Here is a 22,896-nt window from a genome sequence, read left to right on the forward strand (position 1 = left end):
AAATATTTTGTTTAATATTTATTTTAGTAAGTACAAAACATTCAATACATCCTTTCTCAATGCATTCCTTTACAACATATTAGAGTACATGTAAGAACCTAACATACTACGTTAAAATATTTATACAGAGCGCTAAGAACTGAATAACCTTGAAACTACTAAGCTATCAAAAACTATTTAAAAAAGAGAACCATTTCGAGCTACCATCGCCATAATTAGTCCATAAACATAGTTACGTAACAATTACCGGATAAAAGACACAAGCTACACGATTTCATTAGAAATAAATAACAAAGACCTCACAGCATGTTAGATTTGTCTCCGATATAAATACGCCTCGAAAAGAAACCAAAGAAGAAAAAAACCGAAATCCACATTAACATAAAAGAGTTATTCCCAAAATAATCGTTTCACGCAAGTCCCGAAACTTAACTCGTGGAATTCGAACGATTCAGAAGTGGCGTTTGTTGTTCGATGGAGCCGATGTGAAAGAAAACATCTCGGAGAATCGCTCACGGTTCCCGTCAGCGTCCGAACATCATATGAATATTAGCGCTGGGAACTACCGACTGAAAACAGTCGATAGTCAAAAAAATTGCGACTGTAAATAGCAATTATTATTTTTAGTCAAATGCAGAGTTCGATTGTTTTTTTCAGTTCGTGATGTCAGACGAAGATGTACGAACCCTTTTCTGTATAAGTTGTGAGAGAGAAAAGGACGAAGATAATTGCTTGGACCAGTTAATTTTATATGTGCTTATATTTACCAATTCCTTCACGTATTAACTTTCAAAAAGACAAGGAAAAAAATAGTTACTGAACTATATTAACATGCAATTAATAAATTCATTTTAAAGGAAGTAGAATTACTTTTATATTTGAACGTTCTGAAAATATGTAAATTGGAATTACATTTTTCTGTGGAATAGAATAATACCCCACAAATGCTTTAACGTAATTTAATATGTTAATTGCTATTTTTACATAATATACTATAATAAATATAGACAATACAATAAAACGTAAACAAAACCTGAAAACTGAAGATGTACAATAACCATAAATACTAAATAAAAATTAGACATATACCTAATCATTAAAAAAATCCATGACTACTAGAGCTTTTTTAAATAAAGTAAATGATTTATTTATTATTGAACGGAAATATTTTTTAACAAAAATCGAGAAAGTAATCGAAATATTACCTAGTATTGCCATAAAAACATTCAAAAGTGTTTTACTATTTATCATTTACGATCTTAATTTTTTTACCCTATTACATTAACAATCTAGAAAAATATTATTCCAAAATGCTGCTATATTAATATACAATATATTATTATTTACAAGCAAACTACCAAAAAAATCATAAGTTATGGTCGCTGCTAGGACGACAGAGCCAGAACGTTAAAAATCAGTCGAATGAAACTAGTAGAACCGAAAACAGTAACTAAAAGTACACGACCGAAACAGTCGATAGTAAATAGTAACAAAATCAGTCGGACCGAAAATAGCGACTGAAACAGTCACTGCTAAAAAGTAGTAAAGTTATTCGAACCAAAAACAGCAACTGAAACATTCGATAGTAAAAAGAAATGAATTACTAAACAATCGATAGTCGTTTTCAGTCGATAGTTCCCATCCCTAATAAATATCATTACTTATTGAGCCGTTGAGAAAAAGTCGTCGAATATTTTGGAGGGGCCTTTTAACAATGTTATTTGTTTATTGTGGTGTAAGATAACCGGTATATTGCGTTCAATATCGTACGATAATATTTACAATAGTGTCTATTTTTCTCTAACGAAGGTATTTTGTTAGGTCATAGAGAGAGGTGAGAGTGCGGGTGTTCTATTGTATGCGCGTCTCCACCATCATAAGTGACAGCATATGACGTATCTTATTTATGAGTATGGTACAGTGTCAATAAATAAAAAGTCAATAACACAAGAATACACGGTTTTGGACATGAGGAACCAAAAGCTGTTTAGAAAGTTAAATCAATCTAAGCCCGTTTTTAAAAAATATGTTCTAGTTCTAAATATTCAATTAATTAATTATTTTACTATTTTTGACCAATAACGGTCATTAATTGAGTTAAAAGTTATAAATCAGAAATAACGCTAAACTGAGTCTCTTGTACTGTTTAAGGGGAAAGTTTTGTACGAAAAAATCCAGAATGTGAATGTGAATCCAAAAAATATATTTTGAGAGACATTTGGGTCCCAGTTTTGTACTAATTTTGCAACAAATTATCGATTAGGTGTTTCTAATTCGGTGATTTATGACTACCGAGAAAGTTGTGAACAATGCTCATGTAGCCATCAGTTAATATCAAGTAATTTTGTTTTTTAAAACGAAGTTGTTTAGGCCTTTTTGTACTTGTACCTGGAGAAAATGAAGTACTATCCATACCATGAACTGGCTTCGACACTGATTATACGTCAGGATATTTATACTGTGCTATTTTTTGCTTTTATACAGACGACATTCATCGAACAAAAGTAATCAAAGTCATCCACATAATTTTTCTCGCCTGTTTCTATTTTTACTACGTGTCAACTTATACAGCTTTGTTCTGGACGTGTCACAAAACAATTTCGGTACCCATGATTGATTTGTCAGTGCCTGCTATAGCAAAAACCAAAGTTCACACAAACTGGAAATTCGCATTTTTTGGTGCGTTTGTCATGATTTTTTCCCATTTACCGATTATGTAACACCCACAAATGTAGCAAAAATACTTTGTATCAACTTCGACGAATGTTGTCCCACTTTTCTCCTCCAAATGATGTTTAATGCAACGTCATCAGCTAACTACCGTTATGAGCAATGCTGCTACTATGCGCAAACTTGAAAAGTATTACCAATCTTGACACACGAATAGAAGAACTAAGTTTATCAAATAACTCTAAGAATTGTTCTCATCTGCTCGGGTCGAAAAGTTCACCCGAATTTGTAAACTTGTGTAATCAAGGAAACATCAGGTAAGCTGCAAAACTTCATTTTCGATGTTTTTATTAAGAGGGTATTCTAATATAGAAATTTGAAAAAAATGCATTCACTAGAGACAGGCATAGAGAATATATGGGTTCAGTCATTTATAATCTCACTTGCCTGCTCTAATTTTCTCGTTATTTCTTCACTATTGTCTCCAACAAATATTATAAAAGTATCATCACCAAATGTAGCCAGGGCGATATTTTCCTTTTGTAGTTAAACATACCAGATAGTAGATATAGTAGATAAATAATTGGCCCCAATACACTACCTCGTGGTACACCTGCTTTACGTTATTTTATTGTAGAGTAGGCTTCCTCTGGTTTGACTCTAAACATTCTGGCTGTAATGTAAGATTTTAACAGTTCAGTGTGTTGTTTAGGTAACATTTTTCATAGTTTACGAACAAAGCAAAAACGTAGCAAAAGCTAGTAGTATCCACGATTCCTAGGGTTTCCATTAACTCAAGATAACATTAGACCAAAACAAAACCAGTGTAATAACATAAAAATAATGAACGAAAAAAATTACTAAAAATAAAAAATTAAACAAGAACTTAATCTTTCGTTGGCATTTTTCAACTTATATATAGAATATATAACAAGAAAGATAAATAGCAATAAAATAAAATAAAGAGGGGGCAACTATAAATATATGCAGAGGACTTACTCCTAATAACTAAAGAACAGTAAGTATTAAAATAACTAATAGTGTATCGGTACAGACCAAAAATCAAAAGTTGGAAACTCAAACAATGTGAGAAATTGAAAAAATGATAACAGATATGTAGAAAAGGTGGACAAATTTAAATATCCAGGAAATAAAAACAAATAGAATGAAAAAGAAATAAAATAATAATAGTAGATTTATAAAAACCAAACATTTTATGCAAAAAAAGGATTTTAAAAGTTATACAAATAAACAATAAAAATTAACATTCACACAAAAATATGTTTTATCTTTTCTTTTTTCTTTGGCTGTCGTATTTTTTTTGGAAACATGGTAACCTACATCACAAATTATATATCCCATTATTTAACTTTATTTGTAGGTTAATTTTCCCCTGGTACATATCATACTAGGTTCTCTTGCTTTTCTCCCTTACTATATATATTTGACATAATTTACAAATGCCTAATGGATGACTACCAAATATAAATATGCTACAATTTTTATCAACATAGGTTCACATAACATAGTTATTCATTCAAAATTCAATATTTCTTGTTCAAATTTCTTACTCGTACAAAACATATTCAATGATATTTCTCTGAACTTTTACTTTTATGGATTTAATTTTGTCTTAAATATATTTTCTCTAGAATTGAATCCAGTTTGCAAAATTAATTTAATAATAGAATAGATACTCACCTGGATGAAATTTCCCCATTCATTCAATTCAGTGGTTTGACAATATTCAGAACTCTTTTCCGATGACTATTTAAAACTAAAATATTAATGCTACAAGAACAAATAACAATCTAATACTTAATTAAGTCTATATGTAGAATAGATGAATTAAAAATAATACAACTGGTATATACAAATCATTAGGTTCCTTAACACTACAAAATAACGATAAACTGGGAATAACACAAAGCACTAAAACTAATTATTTAATTATTACATTGTTACTAGTCGTTTCCGACTAAACTACAATTTGTCTTTATGATAACATAAATTTGGGTATATAACTAGGAGGACCCATCGGCCCTATCTCAGTCTCTGGTGAAATAATGTTTGAACATGTCACTGCTGTATTTTTTTTATATGCACATCACTACACAGCACTACAGAAGATCAGATGGTTTGATTCTTTTGAGTCTATGTCCTATTCTGGTGGTATCCAAAAGCTGCAATACTATATGCAATAACATTCTAATGAGAATGAAGTCTTTCCTCATACCCCCTTGCAATTCTCTTGATTTCTTGACTTACTATGGGTATTTGAAGGTATCGAGGTAGGTAATCAGTCCTATAGTATTTAGGTGCGCCCACAATACCTCTCAGGACTTTGTTCTGAAAAATTTGTATTTTGTTTATGTTACTCTTTGCAAGACATCCCCATAATTGAACTCCGTATGTCCAAACAGGTTTCAGTATTTGCTTATATAATAGCAATTAATTATGTACTGATAATTATGATTTTCTTCCAATTAGCCAGTACATCTTCCTATATTTCAATTCCACCTCTTTTCTTTTCTTATTTATATGTTCCTTCCAGCGAAGTTTTGCATCTAGTTACATTCCGAGATATTTTGCGTTGTTGCTCTATGGAATGATAATATTATTTAATGTTATAGGTGCTTGTACGTCTGAATGTAGGTGAACTACACGTGCACGGATTTACTTTCGTTAATTTTTATTTTCAAGCTTGTGTCTAATTATTTTTATTGTCACTTGCCTGTTGTAATTTTCGTTAGGCTTCTTCACTATTGTCTCCGACAGCTATAATCACAGTATCATCAGCAAATGTAACCATCGTAATATTCTTCATTTGTGGTGTATCACAAGCATTGGCCCCAGTACACTTCCTTGCGGTATACCTGCTTTAGCTTCTTTTATTGTAGAGTAAGCTTCTTCTTGTTTGACTCTAAACATTCTAGTTGTTATGTACGATTTTAATATTTCGGTGTGTTGTTTTGGTAACATTTTCTGTAGTTTATGAATAAGGCCTTCATGTGAAACCTTATCGAAGGCTTGTGCTAGATCTAAGAATAAAGCTGAGTATACTTTTTCAATATAGAAGAAAATATGTTATTCTGTGCACCTGGTCAGTTATTGAATGCTTGTTAATAAACCCAAAAATAATAAATATAATTAGATCATATTCTTTATATAAGTTATAAACAAGCCAGTGATGCTAGAGACCCAGTGATGCTAGAGACCTCACGAGTTCAAGCCAAAACGAAAATAGCGACACTCAGCTAATTGTATTCTACTTTTCGATAACTTATAAAATGGCAACGTCGCACAATGACGCGAAAACTTCCGAAATTAATCGAATACTAAAAATAAACACTACTTAAAAAAAAGCTTTGACACAGAGTGTATTTACATAAATAGCAATTAAATAACATTAAATAATCGTTGTCTTAAATCGACATCATCTTAAATAACCTTAAAAACAAACAAGTTATACCTCCCAACATGTCAGCATGGAATAAACGCATGAATTCCTAATTTTAAGACATTGTAGACAACACGAAAGGAAAAAAAACACCGATCGAAATTTACATAAAATAGTTATTCTTAATATAATCCTTGCCTGTCCCAAAAATACTGCGCGTCCGTCGAGAAAACGAGAAAAGTTTAAATCAATACGGAATTTGAACGGGTTCGATGCGTCGTCGACGTGCTCAAAGGAAAAACATTCGAAAATCTCTCCAGGTTCGTCTTTTTTTATTCTTGTCGACGTCCGAGAATCAAATAAATATCATTACTTATTAAGCCATCCGAGAAGAACGGGCCTTGTAATGCCGTAGTATGTTTAGTCTTTTATTTAAAGAAATATTTTTGTAGGTAAAATGTGTAGCTTTTTAAATGTTTTGGAAATATTTGTATGTGTACAACAAGGAACACGAAATTAATTTATGGCATTATAATTAGATTTAGATATTTTTTATTAATCTCCTAGAACGCCAACAATCTGCCCGTGGGCAATAAGTATTATTATATGATTTCATATATATAATATAAGTGATCTACTGTATAACTTATAATCTAAATCTTCACTTCCTTCACTTCAGCACTCTCCGAATCACACTTGTTATGAGTTCTATGGGGATATCGCGCTGAATCAGTTTGTTGGGCACGTAATATAGGGCATCGACAATGACTCGCAACACTTTATTCTGGAACCTCTGGAAGATAGTTATGTTAGATTTCCTAGTAGTAACCCACCGTTCAAAACCATAGGTCCAAATGGGCCTAGGTATTAACTTATACACCAAAACCTTGTTTAGTTTAAGCCCAAGCTGTTTGCGTTTTGTAATATATTTATAAGTCTTTTCCATGTCAAACGTCGATCGAAATGCATTCCCAGATATTTAACGTTGTCTGCTTCCGGAAGTTCATGATTATTCAATTTTACTGAAGGACATGTTCTTCTACAAAGGGTGAATGTCACATGGGTAGATTTTTTCTCATTTGCATTGATACACCACGTTTTCAAACACAACTCCACTTTGTTAAGATGAAGTTGGAGGTTTCTTGTGGCTGATATTGGATCCTCGTGTGAGGGATGATAATACTGCTGTATTGTCAGCATATGTTGCAACAGTAGTGTTTCTTGAGGTCGATAGGTCAACTGTATAAAATAGATATAATAATGGGCCAAGAACACTGCCCTGCGGAACCCAAGAACACCCCAATATATTGGGTGTAGGTTGGTGTATTCATCACCATGTTTGACAATAGAATGTCTGTCTGTGAGGTACGATTTCAGCAGTTGAAAGTGCATATAGGGAAAAAGCCGTTTCAATTTAACAAGCAGTCCAGTGAGCCACACCTTGTCGAAAGCTTAAGAAAAATCGAGAAATGCAGCGGAGCAATATTTTTTATCATTTCAGTTTTTGTTAATATGGATGACTAATCTATGTATTTATTCTATTGTTCCGTGTTTATTACGGAGGCCAAATTGATAGTTTGGAATAATAATTCCCTCCTCTGCGATTATTTTGACTCTTTTGATGTATAATTTTTTGAATAGTTTAGAGATCACAGTGCCCTTTCCAAGTGCTAGGAAAGTAATTAAGTCTTATCATGGTATTAAATATGAATGTTATTAATTTGACGCACTTTCCTGACAGCTCTTTTAAGATTCTTTCAGTTATTAGGTCAAAAGCAGAAGCTTTTTTGGAATTGATTTATTTATGTATTGTTTGTTTTACTTCTTTAACAGCACATTTCTCATGTGACAGATTCATTTGAAATTGAGTGTTAAGAAAGTCAACTATGTTATTTTCTTCTGTTACGGATTTTAAATTTTTAGAGAAAACTTCCGCTTTATCTTTATCATTCCTAGCTCAAGTATTGTTCAATTCAACAAGTTTGTGCTCATCAGGACCTCTAAAAAGATTATTATCTTTAGCAAGTTTCCCCAACAAGGGTCTGTTTAAACATCCAAACATTTAAAATAAATTTAATGATAACTTTTAAAAATTTAATGTCCATGAAAGAAAATTCCCCTTTCGCTGATTAATAGGCTGGACTGAATCTAATAGCCAACATCTAATATCTAGAATGCTGATTAGTGAAATATTCTCAGACGTTTGTAAGTTTTGATATGAGTCAATAGCAAATAATTCATCGAAAGAAAAGATTCAAAAGCAAAACGAATGTAAGCTGACAAAAAGTAAAAAAAAACATCAAAACTTGAATATAGTCAGATGCAAGGAACTATTTAGTTTAACAGAGCGTTTCCTATCTTCTGCCAATATACTTTTTTTATAACATCTTTATTATATACGCCTAGTACAATCTTAATTATAAATTAATTTTTTATTACTTTTCATTTGTGCTTGGATTAATTCACAAGCAAGACGAGTGCGATAAAATACATCAATATATATTCCTCAATCATAAAATTATAATAACTTATAGCTATAGTTTACACTAAAGGTATACACTTACATATATCAAAAGTTCGTATGGTTTGGTTCGCTTCAATCTCCTGACATCCTGCGCGCTGTCCAGCAGTTGTATTGCTTCCACGTTAGTATGATTTAGTAATCTTCTTTCGAATTTCAAGGCAAAATCTTGGGTAACATCGCAAATTCATTTGATTTCCAGGTCATCGTGCAGTTTTTCGTTGATAACGTAGCGATAGGCATTGGTAATCAATCGAAGAACCTTGTTTTGACAGCGTTGTATGACTAGTTGGGCCCCATAGGTCCAAATTGGCTTTATGATTGTCTTATAGATCAACCTCTTTGATTTTAGATCAAGTTGAGAGTATCTTTCGATTAACCAGTATCCTGTTTAATTTTGGTTCTAATATGCTTTTTGTCTAACATGATATTATCTTCTGCCAATATATTGGAGTAATATTTCAAGTAGCAGTCAGTATATATTTTAATACAATAATCTTTGAGCTTCGTTTATTATCCTTTTTTTATCAATTATTTTCCATTTTCTATTCCTTCTGTTCATTGTCTTCTGTGACTGACAAAATCGTTGAAAGTATTCTAAATAAATTACGTTTATGAAAAAATTGAATAATTATTTATTTACATAACACATAATTTTGTGATAATTTGGTTTATTTTGCTGAATGTTGAAGTTGATTTTCTCATGGGTTAACCGTTACCAACGCACGTCACTGTAATAACCGCCGAAAGCGACAGCAATCGTGTAGAGAATCTTCATAATTGCTCGTTTATCTAAAAGTAGCGCCATCACGTAAGTCGGGGGAAATCATGGAAGCCATCGGGGCCCGGTATCCGTCCAGGGAACGTACGCGATTATAATTTGCATTTTCCGACTGATAAAGCACAAAGCATTTTGAAAAATTTAATGGTTTTAAATTAGCCGGTAAGCGCGCCTTTACGTACCTTTGAAGCTGTAACTTTTCAGCTTTGAGTGTTTTCTTTGAGTGAGTCTATTTCGTATAAGTCTGGGGTTGACTAGCAAAAAGAAAAAGACCAGGCGGATGATTTATATTACTTATTCAAGATATGATAGCTTATTGCTCATGTTTTTGTGTAGTAACAAATAATTAATGTCATTACAATTTATCAAAATGTAAATATTCAGCCTAAAAAGTCATTTATTAATCAATCAATTCTTACCATATTTTTGGCAACAATTACCACATGAAAATAACTACATTGGTTTGGTATTCATTATTCCAATCATTAATCAATTTTCGCATTTCTTCAGAATATCGAAACCGCGTCTCTAACGACCCGAATACGCTGTGTCTACTATCTAAATAAGTGGTAATCAAATAGCGCTATAACTGGAGAGTACAGTGGTTGCAGAAGAACTCCCCATTCGAGTTACAATAGTGTGTCTCTTACAACTCTTGACTTGTGACTGATCATGCAGGGGTGATCATAACAGATGGGGCAAAAGTACCGCTATCATTTTGAGGGCGCGCCATCTTGGTTATGTGATGTTTAGCTCAGTTTAGCTTTAACCATTGTGTTGTGTGGAACTCCAAATTTTATATAAGCCACAAGAACAAGCAGAAATAGTGACAATATTTATTGAAAATAATCGTTCTATTATTGTCACTCAGCAGAAATTGCGTCAAAAATATCCTAATCGTCCAGTGCCTCACAAAATCACAATTTATCGTTTACATGCGAATTATCGACAGTACGGTACGACAGCAGACATGTCTCGTTCTGGAAGACAACAGGCGTCTCGTAACGCTGAAAATGTGGCTCTGGTGCGCGATCGTGATTTTCTTCTAAAATAATGAGTAGTTTTCACTGTTCTCATATATTTCATATATCCGATTCTGAATAGATCCAAAATCAAAACAATCTTGATTCATCGCTTTCCTAGCATGTGGACAATTTATCTCTGGTGAAGGATGAATTTTGAGAGTTTTGAGTCACAGTAGCCATACCCAATATATAATACTATTAATTATTTTGTTATTTTCATTGTTATTTTAGATTCCATTTTTTGATTAGCGCTCTACAAACGTCATAGTATTTATTATCCATAAATGCAGTGTAATCTACTTTACAAGCCTAGATTTCCATATCTGATTCAAAATAGATCTCGAAAACAATCACAAAATATCAAATAAGCCCGTACGTAACGTATTCAAACCGCTTCGTTGGCGATTTGCTATCTAAACGACATCATTTGGCCAGGTAATGCTGGTAGCTTGACCGTCCTCGGGAACAAAAGCCATTTTCCCATCCGTGTTATTAAATATTATAATTCGAATCGGTATTAGTAACGAGAATGAGATGGTAACATTAGAAATCGGTTTTATAGAGCGCCGACGCTTAGGGGCATTATCTCGGTGATAATTTAATTTTCTCATTTTTTATGGTGGTTTCTTCTTCTTATTTGGTCGCTGCAAATTCATTAACTATATCGAGACATATTTATTATCATTAATTAATACTTTATGGCTGTTTTAGTAAATAGTTTGTTTAATATTTATGTCGTGGTTTTGAATTAACTGTTTTCTTATTGCTTTGTTGGTGTAAGTGGTATGTGTTTGAGAGAAGAAGTTATTAAGAATTATATCGCAAAATAGCGCTTCCAAGGTGCTCAGATGATGAGAGCAAAGTTGTTGTATGTATTGAGAACTTAGAGAGTACTTAAGATCTTCTGATTTCTTGCGTGTTGTCTAGTAACCGTACTGTTTCTATGTTGCTGTGATTTAGTAACCTTATATCATGTTTTAAGACGAAATCTTGCATCTTGGTTGTAAATTAATCGAAGAAGATTACTAGAGTTCTTGATGTTTCAGTGCAACCCCATATTTGTATCCTATAAGTCGCAATAGGCCTTATAATTGATTAATAAACCAATCTCCTTGAATTTATATCAAGTTGGGATTATCTTTCGACTAACCAAAGCAATTCTTTGATTTTGAGTCCAATCTGTTATGCGTCTGTCTATGTTCAAAGTTCTGAAAGAATTAATAGCTATATCGGATGAGGCTTCTTAGAAAACATTGCTGTATAACAGGAAGATCACTGAAGCTTTTGAGCAAAAATTAAGTCAAAATACGCGATTCTATATCTGAAGTTGATTTTTATACCTGATTGATTTTATAATATATCGTTATTTAAAAAAACATATTATAAATTTACTACTCTGGCGACTATAAAAAGTAATTGGTCCGGAAAATATATCGGCTTAAAAAAAGGATTTTGATGCTTTTTCGATATTTACAAAAAATATAGATATGTTTCTATAGAGTTTACAAGTGTATTGATATTGCAAGCAAGCTTAGAATGCAAACGTCATATTATCTATTACGAGCTTCGACAAATTCTGGCTTTTTTAATAGCTGGATCGTTTATTCTGGTTTTGTACATATTATACGTTTTAGAATTCATTACATAATGTATTTTAATGTTTTCGGCCGAACATTATTTACTAACTATAAACTGACGTTTTAGCGCGAATTTCAATCTTCAAATGGATCTTTTTTTCCTGAAAACATATTATTTCCTGTAGAATTAACAATATATTATTAGATGTAGAACTGTATGTGAACTATAGGTTCTCTTAATGAATACAAAGCAGTCAATTAATCAAATTACGTATAAAAAAAGACAGGTTGCCGTTGGATTGGCAGCCATTCTGCAGTTACTCGAGACATTCTTTGGTGAAGTGAAGTGGAGTTCGGGCAAACGTATCGCAGCTGAAGCTGTAAGATCACAAAGGGTGGCTTGAAGGTGCCCAAAGACCACTAGCTTTAAACTATTTCAATTACGAAACGTCCAATCTTTGAAAAACTACCCTAGTCCGTAGATTACTAGCATAAGCATAGCAGTTCTAGGTATTAGACCATCAAAAGCAGACTGAACTTTTTGTGAACGGACATAATCTACTAAAATTTGGACAAAAGCTTCCAGTTTATGGTTTATGCCCACCAAAAGCAAATTGGTGTAGTTTTTCAGGCGTAGATTATTGGTATTTGGAGTCACTAAAACCTGAGACACTATTGGGTGTACCATGAAAATTTAGTTACAGTTCTATTCAAAAGATCATCAAAGACAAACTGGCGGACGAAGGTACCGCCTGTACCTTTATCATCGCTTTATCATTGTATCGCCATACAAATAATTTAATTACAACTATAAGCTGTCCAGACAGGTTAACGACTACGTATCAATCAATTTGGTCGATCCTTTAGGAAGGAGATTTTATATTGCGTCACTGATACGGCCCTGGCTAAGAAGACTGTGTGTTTATGTTTCACTTAATAGTGTAATGAGTAAGACTTCTAGACATAAGGGTTTGGTTTATATTGGAGTACATCTAGACGCTCAGTATCGTTTTCCCTAAATAAAAGTTTTTCTGATATTATACACCTCGCATTTCATAATTGCAATCATTCTTCATTTGACTAGAGTTTCAAGTTAATCAGAGAAAAGCACTAGGAGAAATTGAGTTTTTTTCCCAAAACGAATCACTACTGATGATCTGTAATTAATATATGATGAGTATGATAAGTAATATATGATTTATTATTTTATATAAACGTATTAAACCAATTATAAAAATACCAGATATCCAGTTTAGACTCCGAAATCCCCACTCGACAATCGATCAAGTGCACAGAGTAACAGCGGTTGTTGAAAAGGCATTCGAAGAAAAGAAATACTACCCTGCAATATTCCTGGATGTCTCACAAGGTTTGACCGGATATGGTATTTAGGATTAATATACAAAATAAGCAAATTAAAACCGCGGAATTACTATCCACTGCTGGAATCATATCTTTTCGAAAGAAAATTTAGAGCCTCACATGAAGGTATATTCTCAAACCTATTTCGACTAGAGTTCCATAGGGTAGTGTCTTGGGACCACTCGTATATCTACTCTATACTACTAATATCACAACAGCAAAAGAAACAGTAATCTAAGGCTGTAGAAAAAGTATAAGTAGGGGTCAACAAAATCTACAAATGGACTAGACACTCGAAAACTGAAATGGTGGAGACCGCTTATTAACTCTAAATCTATCCATATTAATTCTGCGTTACGGCGAAATGACAGAAGCCCAATTATATCACTTGACAGATGCGCGATTCCTCAAGCAGAATCAACCAAGTACCTCGGAATATAGATCGGTGGTAGGTTAAAGTGTAAATATCACGTCAGACAAAAAGCAGAGCAGATTAGACTCAACGTCAAGCAACTGTACTGGTTAGTCGGAAGATACTCTCAACTTGACCTAAAATGAAAGAGATTGGTTTATCAGTCAATCATAAAGCCAATTTAGGCCTATGGAGTGCAAATATGCGGTTGCACTAAGACATCAAACCAACCAGTAATCCAACGCACCCAAAACAAAGTTCTACGATTAATTACCAATGCTTATCGCTATGTAACCAACGAAGAGTTATACGGTGACCTCAAAATCAAATGGATACACGAAGTGATCCAAGATTTCGCCTTAACTCATGAAATAAGATCGTTAAATCACACCAACGTAGAAGCAATAAAGCTGCTGGACCACAGGCATGATTGAAGATGATTGAAGCATATCAAACCACACAAAGTTGTTTAGTGTATTAGTGTATTAACTTTAGCTTAAGTAGTTTCAATAGATTAGTTTTATTTTAATTTAGAAAATATATAGAACAAGTACAACAGAACAGTAGTAATAACTTAATTGTAAATTAAGATTGTACTAATCATATTTAATGTAAAATGTAATAATAACTGGACTGGGTATGGGTATCAACAGTTTTACCTAAGAATTAAAAATACCTATGCTGGAGGTATTAGATATGATTTAAATAAAAGCAATTTATTGTTACGTATTAATAACCAAAATAAAATTATTCTTATTTATATACAAAGTGTATATATTTAAAAGTGTACATATCTAATAAGTAAGTAGTAATTGTACGTACTCTAGATACCTTAATCTTAAGAAAATAGAATAGAACCAAGATTTTTATACGTAACAAGTTAATTATCTAGCGGTTCACATTCAGATCATGATTCTTTACGGTACTTCTAGCCTCCCAGATGGCATTATCAAAAAATTAAATGAGAAAACTGAGGTTATAAATGACTCTGACCTATCTCTTAAAAGTCTAGTCGTATATTCGTTTTCAAGTGACTACCTCAGTTTCCCACTTAATTAAAATGACTATACGCATTTTTACGCGCTGCCTCTCTCTCTCCCCCATCTTTGTTCGATCTTTGGACGACGTGGACCTCCAGGCACGCCTCTGGCTTTCATCTGACCGGGTTCAACAGATAGAGAGGATGGTGAACGTGAAATTATTTTATTAGATAGATATCGAAGCTGGCTACACAAAAAGATGTATGCAAAAGATTAGAGGGCGCAGAATCCACGAGGTAATAATGTTAATGTCATATAGATATTGGTAGAAGCAGAGGCGTTCGTCATGCGACCGTTAATATAGATGTTTATCCATCATTGATTAATTGCACTGGTGTTTTTTGTAAAATTTTAAAATAATAAAACAAAAGTTATTTAATACTTGTGTAATGAAATCTGACATGTGTCTCTTTCTAACATGTGACTGTGTCATTTAAAAACTTGGCCTCATAAGCCCATCACCACTGTCTTCACTACATATAGAGTTTTTACTAGCCTTGAGAACTATCGACTGAAAACGACTATCGACTGTTTAGTCGTTGACGGTCCGACTGATTTAACTACTTTTTGCTGCCGACTGTTTCAGTCGTGTACTTTCAGTTATTATTTTCGGATCGACTAGTTTCATTCTATTGAATGTTAACATTCTGGCTTTGCCGTCCTAGCCGCGACCTTGAATATAAAGTGCCGAATTTATGCTTACATAAATTTATATGCAATATATATAGTCTATCCAAAGTTATTTTGTACATACGTCATCAAAATTTGTGACGTCAAAACGTCACAATGTTGCCGTATCAACTCTGAGATTTAGTTCGGTTTGGCTTTGACATACAACAAAACTTTAAACTAAAGAAAATAATTAATTAATATAATTAATTAATATAACATTTTAGTAAATTTATTGCATATATTATTGAAGGGCTTAAAACTACAAATAAGTACACAGTTATAATAGTTTGTAGGTTAGGATTGTTTTTGATTATATTTACAATGAACTCTTTTCCATACCACATATAGCCTATTCAAAATTTATTTGTACATGCGTAATAATTAAATAATTAATAAAACATTTTTATTGTATTATAAATAAAGAGGAACATATCATATTTGCGATTTGTAAAATTAAAACATCAAATTTGGAAAATACGGGAAAAGTAAAATTTTGTTTTTTCCGTAGAACTGAAGTTCGTAGAACTGTTACTCCATTCCAGCTTTAATGACCCTGATATACACCACTTATAACGGTTCTTCAACATAATCATATCATCTTCTAATAGATCTTAAATATTCGAAAGCTTTCTTTTATAGCCGCACTCTAATTTGGTAATGACACCCTAACAGAAGTCGTATCTTAATGGCATCAATGTTCTAACTTTAAAAGCATATAATAGGAGGCTATAATCAAAAAGCCGTCGAAAATAAGATCAACAAATTACTCAATCAAAACTGGCTTTTTTTCGGCTAATATTAAGACATATACAGGGCATGGCCGATGACTATAACCTAATTGTTTTTTTATGTAAATAACACGCAGACTACTAGATACCGCAGCAAAAGTAATGTCTAAAAAAAAGCAAACATCATAATACGTTAGTGTTGTTGTTGTTTATAGTTGGTATCATGCCTTTTTTAATTTTAACTAAGTTTAAGTGCTACACAAGGTCAAATGGTTTAATTCATTTGAGTCTGTGTCCTGTTCTAGTATTAATGTCTCATAATAATATTCTTCTAATTAAGCAGTACATTTTCCTATAGTTGAACTCAGTTTTTGACAGTTTTTTGCTTATCTTTTTGTTCCTTCCAGTGAATTTCAACATACTTAGCGTTACTTCTATATCAAATGATAGTATTGCTTGTAGTTATTGGTGCTTGTGAGATTTGCAAAGTGCACATAGATAGATTAACTTTCGTTAATTTTTATTTTCTAGGTTTGGGTCTAATTATTTATATTGTAACTTGCCTAGTCTAACTTTCGTGTGATTTCTTCGCTGCTTTTTCTGACAGCAACAATCACAGTATCATCAGTAAATATACCCATCGTGATATTTTTATCTGTGATATATCACATGTAGGTAAAGAGTACACTTTCTTGTGAGACACTGCTCTAGTTTCTTTTGTTCTAAAATAGGCTTGCTCTCGCTTGTAGACCAGCAATGTAATCCTTCAAATGAAACAGGTATTGTGCCTAATAAAAACGTCGAATATACTGCCAAATGTAGTTCGTAAAAATGTAAAATTCGTTTTAAACTCGGAGTGGTTTTCTTTTTCATTTTACTTTAGTTTAAAAGAGACAGAATACTATCCGATACATCGGAAAATGTATCCGAATAAGTCTAAAAAATCCGATTTGTGTTGGTACTGGTAGACCCTGTTGTCAAATGTCAACAAATATCTTCAAATCCTTAATAATAATTAGAGGTTACAAAACGTCGAATGTTGTATACCAAAATTCTAAGTTAAGGCGGCAACATTGCGACGCGATGACGTGCATTGACTGTTTTACTGGATAGACTATAGGTACAATAAATTTATCTTGTCGAAAAAAATCTTTACTGTATTGCTTTCAACTTATAAATATTAGCTGACGGAGAATTATACATTTAGAAATAGGTTAAAAACTCTCTCTATTAGAATGTCCTGGACAGAAAGAAATTATTTATTTTCTAATTATAAACGATTGATTTATTTTGAATGCATTATTATTATTTGTAGATAAATTGGAAAATCATATATTTTAATTAAAAAATCAAAAGACGTCTCCTCTTCTCCTCCTATAAGCCTGTTACCTCTGATGTCCAAACTAATCGAAAAACTATACATTAAGAGACCCAAAATAATCGCGGAGGAGAGAAATATTATTCCAGACCATCAATTTGGCTTCCGTAATAAACACGGAACAATAGAACAAATATATAGATTAGTGAACCAAATTAATAAAAACTTAAACGATAAAAAATACTGCTCCGCTGCATTTCTTGATATTTTTCAAGCCTTCGACAAGGTGTGGCACACTGGACTGCATGTTAAATATTCGCTTTTTAGCCATACACACTTTCATCTGCTGAAATCATACCTCACAGACAGACATTTTATTGTCAAACAGGGTGACGAACACACTGACCTACACCCAATATATTCGGGTGTTCCGCAGGGTAATTTTCTTGGCCCATTGTTATATCTATTACATTCAGCTGACCTACCGACCTCAAGAAACACTACTGTTGCAACATATGCTGACAATACAGCAATTTTATCGTCACACGAGAATCCAATATCAGACACAAGAAACCTCCAACTTTATCTTTAACAAAGTTGAGTTGTGATTGAAAACGTGGTGTATTAATGCAAATGCACCCTTTGTAGAAGAACATGTTCTTCAGTAAAATTGAATAATAATGAACTTCCACAAGCAAGCAACGTTAAATATCTGGGAATGCATTTCGATCGATGTTTGACATGGAAAAGACAAAACGCAAACAGCTTGGGGTTAAACTAAAGCAAATGTACTGGCTGATAGGGCGTAAATCTAAATTAACATTAGATAACAAGGTTTTGGTGTATAAGTCAATACTTAGATCCACTTGGACCTGTGGTATTGAACTGTGGGGTACTACTAGCAAATCTAATTTAGATTATAAGTTGTACAGTAGATTACTTACTGAAGTGATCTTCTACATGCCAGGATAGTTATATTATATAAGTGAAATCATATAATAATAATTATTGCCCACGGGCAGATTGTTGACGTTTTAGGAGATTAATAAAAAAAATATTTTAATTAATAATTAATAAAAAAAACCAAACTGGAAATTTATATTTATTATTCAAAAACAACATTTAATTACCTCGGCAACCACGCTATAAATCTCTGTATAAGTATCAAATTGCATAGACGCATGATAAAAAGTTTTGATAAATCATCGCCGCTTACTTCGGCAGGCTTCTAACCACTTTCTTCAGTGTTCCCCTTCCGAGAATGCCAATAATAAAATGGTACGAATAACCGCTGGAACTTCCACCGATCGACCTGCAGCGACGATCACCGGCCCAAGCAGGTGTTTTCTTCAAGCTGCGGTTTCAGACCTGAATAATGGACTCGCAAAACCCAACACCCCATTCAAGGTTACGGCGATAATCGAAAATATCATTCCCCGGGTAATTAGTAGTAGGATCGGACTTTTAATGACATCCCATGGTTAATATCCACCACGTGTTGCTTTATTTCAACCGTTCGTACCATAAACTGCAATAAATCTCATCTATTAAGTTTACTGCCAATTGAAGCGCACGAATTCGCGAGGAACCAAAGCTACATGTTCCCCTGGTGGGAAAAACTCGAACGACTGGTTTACATACTCCTTGATAGATGTCTTTAATTATTAAAAATTAAATAACCAGTACCTGTCCATTTACTTATCTACTTATCTTTAATTTGCACTGATTTATTTATGTATTAATATATTTTTAGTAGGTATTATTATAAATAAATATTCCCCTAATAACAGCATATATGCCATTATATGACATTGACAAGACTATCGAGATAGACTATGACAGTGACAGTTATAATATAATCATACCGTTCAAATATGGTATATCCAAGATAGCAGTTAAGTTACGTCATCATGATGTACGTCAAATACATTGCCTATTGCAGTTTGTAAATTCGTTTTAATAATATACAATATCTTCCTCCTCATTTTATTCTTGTTAAGAAGAAATTGAATGCTGTCTGATACGATCGAACATGTAACCGAATCATTCTGAAAAAGTCGTTCGGTTGTTAAATGTCTGAAAAATTCTTCAAAACATTAGTACCAATAACAGTGTTTGTTTTGGCAAAATTTAAATCACTGCTTAAAATTTTTGATTACTCTAGTTAAAAAATCCGATTCGACAAGAAAATACAGCAACGAAGGAAAAAATAACTAAACATAAAAGGTAAATATGTTATCTAATGAAAATAAAATACATTACTTAGATGTACAATTGTTAATTAGGTGGATGAAGCCTCCAGGGGATACCATAGGTGGTTTAGAAAAGAGTTGAATTTACAATGGCTGTTTAATGATCTGTAGTTTAAGTCCTTTGATAATATATTCATAAGATGTACTGTAATGTTAAAATAAATTATATTTTATACCATTTTTGTTTCATTATTTTATATATATTAAAATAAACTAAACTGCGTAAAACATCAAATGCAGCAACTTCTTTGAAAAGACTATAAATAAGTTAATAAACTTTTATTTGGAGTATGTTAGAAAAATAATAACACATCGTGTAAGATAATTACTTAAATCATTTTTGTTTCAGAAGTTGGTGGAGAACTAGGCTGGGTTTTGACTCTAGTAATTGTGTCATTCATTTCCGCACTAATAGGAGCCATCGTTATGATAATAGTTCTACATTGCAAAAGGTAACGTTCATCAGTACCATATAAAGATCATTTGGTTGTACAGGTCCAGATTAAACTATATTCGTATATTAATTTCTACTAATATATTAAATGACTTGTGACTAAAAAAAATTACAAATAATTAAGTACGGCCCTGTAGAATCTGTTACATCCAAATAAAGTTAATATACATTATTCATTAACATCCCATTGTTTCAGCAGGCTGAAGAATTCATCCGTGAGTGGTAAGTCTGATTTTGTTTCTTCATTAATATCGGTTTAAATTCTTTAATTAGCCAAAATGCTTTTAAATGATAAATTAAGAATCGGAACCAGCGGTGAATATAACAAAAAAACACGAAATCCTTCCATAGTTATTCCACTCTCAGTTAACATACAATACACAATGACGATATTCGACCGGTATTTTTTTAGTTGATCTCGTTAAACTCTTCTTCGTCAGAAATCTCATTTAATATGAATGGTGTTTTTTGTTACATTGATGCGATATAACATTTTTTTACAGAAACTGAATGTGGTATATCGTTGCATCAACAGATACCATCACGACCTCCTATAAACACACCGGAAGATAAAGAAATCAGTACCATCACACCACCTAACTTTCCCAATATGGCCATTCCGCCGAATGCCAATGGTGTTTGGTCATGGTTGTCTAGAAGAAGTGCTACACCACCGTCAAATTTAAATAACCCGCCAGCATCCCATGCAGAAAACCACTACACTCATATGGAGGACCAGTATAATGTTGAGGAGGCCCTATATGCAGAACTAGATAGAGAAACATCGGATAATGAAGACAGAGGTCAGTCAGAAATATATTTACGATCAATATTTCGAAACCCACTCAAATTAATAAACTCGTTTTTGAATTTAATGTTTATGCTGCTATATATATGTAGATTTTGGTCTTTATTTGTCCATAAACATCAAATTTTTAGCTTAGGAATTGACATTCCAATTATACCAATTTATATTCTGCTTTGCATTTCAGGTAGTAATTCACCGGCTTATCAGAACTCGGCCTACACGGATACGGACGCTCCGGCATCCAGTGCGCCATCTAGCGCCTATTATTCGGATCTTTCGGTGACAACCATGCCTGAGAGAGCTTACGAGGTAGTGGGTCTATCAACTTTGCCATCATGGGACTCTGGAGGGCATAACGCCGATGTCAGAAGACCCACGGTACGACTTGCTGTTATTAGCGAAAATGTGGGTACCGTACCATCGGACTACGTTTAATAGTTATTTTTGTTGTAAAAAAATATTTTTAAAATTGTATATACTTTGTATGATATGTATAAAAGACCCGGATCAAAATGTTTATAGCTAGTGTAATATATAGACAGTGTGGCCTTCTATATTGTGATATCTGTGACAGAAATCATCTTACTTCGTCTAGTTGTATTTTATTGGCCATTTTTGGTAATACCCAAATAAAAAATGCTAATTTGCAAACTATTTATTGTTAATATTATTCCAAATAAATGCAACTGAATATATATGTTTTATTTCCTGTTCCTATTAAAACAATTAAACAATGAGAATATATTCAAATAAAAACGGATTTTTCTCAAAATAACAGAGCAATAAAAAATACCTTAGGCAGTGTATAACAGGTCAATTGAAAAGTCCCCGGCCTACCATAGTAAAACACATTTTTTTTGGCAAAATTATTTTTTTTTATTCAACATAATTCCCTTCAAGGGTGATACACTGATTATAGCGACCCTCCAACTTTTCGACACCATTTTTGTACTTTGATTCAAAATAGGCCCCAGTTTCGGCGATCACCTCTTCATCCGACGAAAATTTCTTCCCAGCGAGCATTCTTTTAAGATCTGAGAATAGTAAATAGCCGCTGGGGACCAGATCTGGAGAATACGGTGGATGAAGAAGCAATTCAAAGCCCAATTCATAGATTTTCGCCATCGTTTTCACTGACTTGTGACACGGTGCATTATCTTGGTGAAGCAGCACTTTCTTTTTATTCAAATGCGGCCGTTTCGCTCTTGATGGTCCTTCTTTTTTCAAGGTAGCCAATTAAAATTATTCCATGCGCATCCCAAAATACAGACGCCATAACCTTGCCAGCTGACTGTTGCGTTTTCCCGCCCTTTGGAGCGGGTTCATCGTGTGCAGTCCACTCGAATGACTGTCGACTGTGACTTCGGAGTGAAAGAACGGAGCCATGTTTCATCCATTGTCACATATCGACGCAAAAACTCAGGTTTATTACGCTTGATCATCTTCAAATACTGTTCCGAATCATCAACTCGTCGTGGTTTTTGGCCAAAAGTGAGCTCGCACGGCACCCACTTTGCACAGAGTTTTCTCATACCCAAATATTCCTGAATGATATAATGTACACCTTCAGTTGATATCTTTAGAGTGTTTGCTATTTCATTCAATTTCAACTTACGGTAATTTAAAATCATTTTGTGGATTTTTTAAATGTTTTCGTCAGTAAAAACCCTTTTTGGGCGTCTACTACGTTCACCGTCTTCGGTGCTCATTTCACCACGTCTAAACTTAGCATACCAATCCTTGATGGTTGATTTTCCTGGAGCAGTGTCCGGAAACTCGGCATCAAGCCAAGTTTTTGTTTCAACTATATTTTTTCCCTTCAAAAAGCAATATTTTTTAAGCATTAATTTTTTATCCATTTTTTTCACATTAACAA

The 22,896-nt window shown here is 33.1% G+C and overlaps 1 protein-coding gene across 2 annotated transcripts in view; it reads left to right on the forward strand.

Moving 5' to 3' along the window:
- Positions 1 to 21,540, forward strand: part of LOC143199140 (uncharacterized) — a 123,552-nt gene extending 102,012 nt beyond the window's left edge. The window contains exons 3-6 of one of the 2 annotated variants that reach the window (XM_076408923.1): positions 20,108 to 20,210; positions 20,412 to 20,434; positions 20,716 to 21,015; positions 21,205 to 21,540. In XM_076408923.1, the coding sequence (XP_076265038.1) occupies positions 20,108 to 20,210; positions 20,412 to 20,434; positions 20,716 to 21,015; positions 21,205 to 21,455 (677 nt within the window). In that variant the 3' untranslated portion in view covers positions 21,456 to 21,540. The remainder of the gene's footprint in view (positions 1 to 20,107; positions 20,211 to 20,411; positions 20,435 to 20,715; positions 21,016 to 21,204) is intronic. The other variant, XM_076408924.1, reaches the window with a different exon arrangement.
- The last annotated feature ends 1,356 nt before the right edge of the window (positions 21,541 to 22,896 follow it).

This window comes from Rhynchophorus ferrugineus, unplaced genomic scaffold (assembly GCF_030347505.1).
Source record: "Rhynchophorus ferrugineus isolate W39M unplaced genomic scaffold, kcgeb_rfMv2 rfM6, whole genome shotgun sequence".
Lineage (NCBI taxonomy): Eukaryota > Metazoa > Arthropoda > Insecta > Coleoptera > Curculionidae > Rhynchophorus > Rhynchophorus ferrugineus.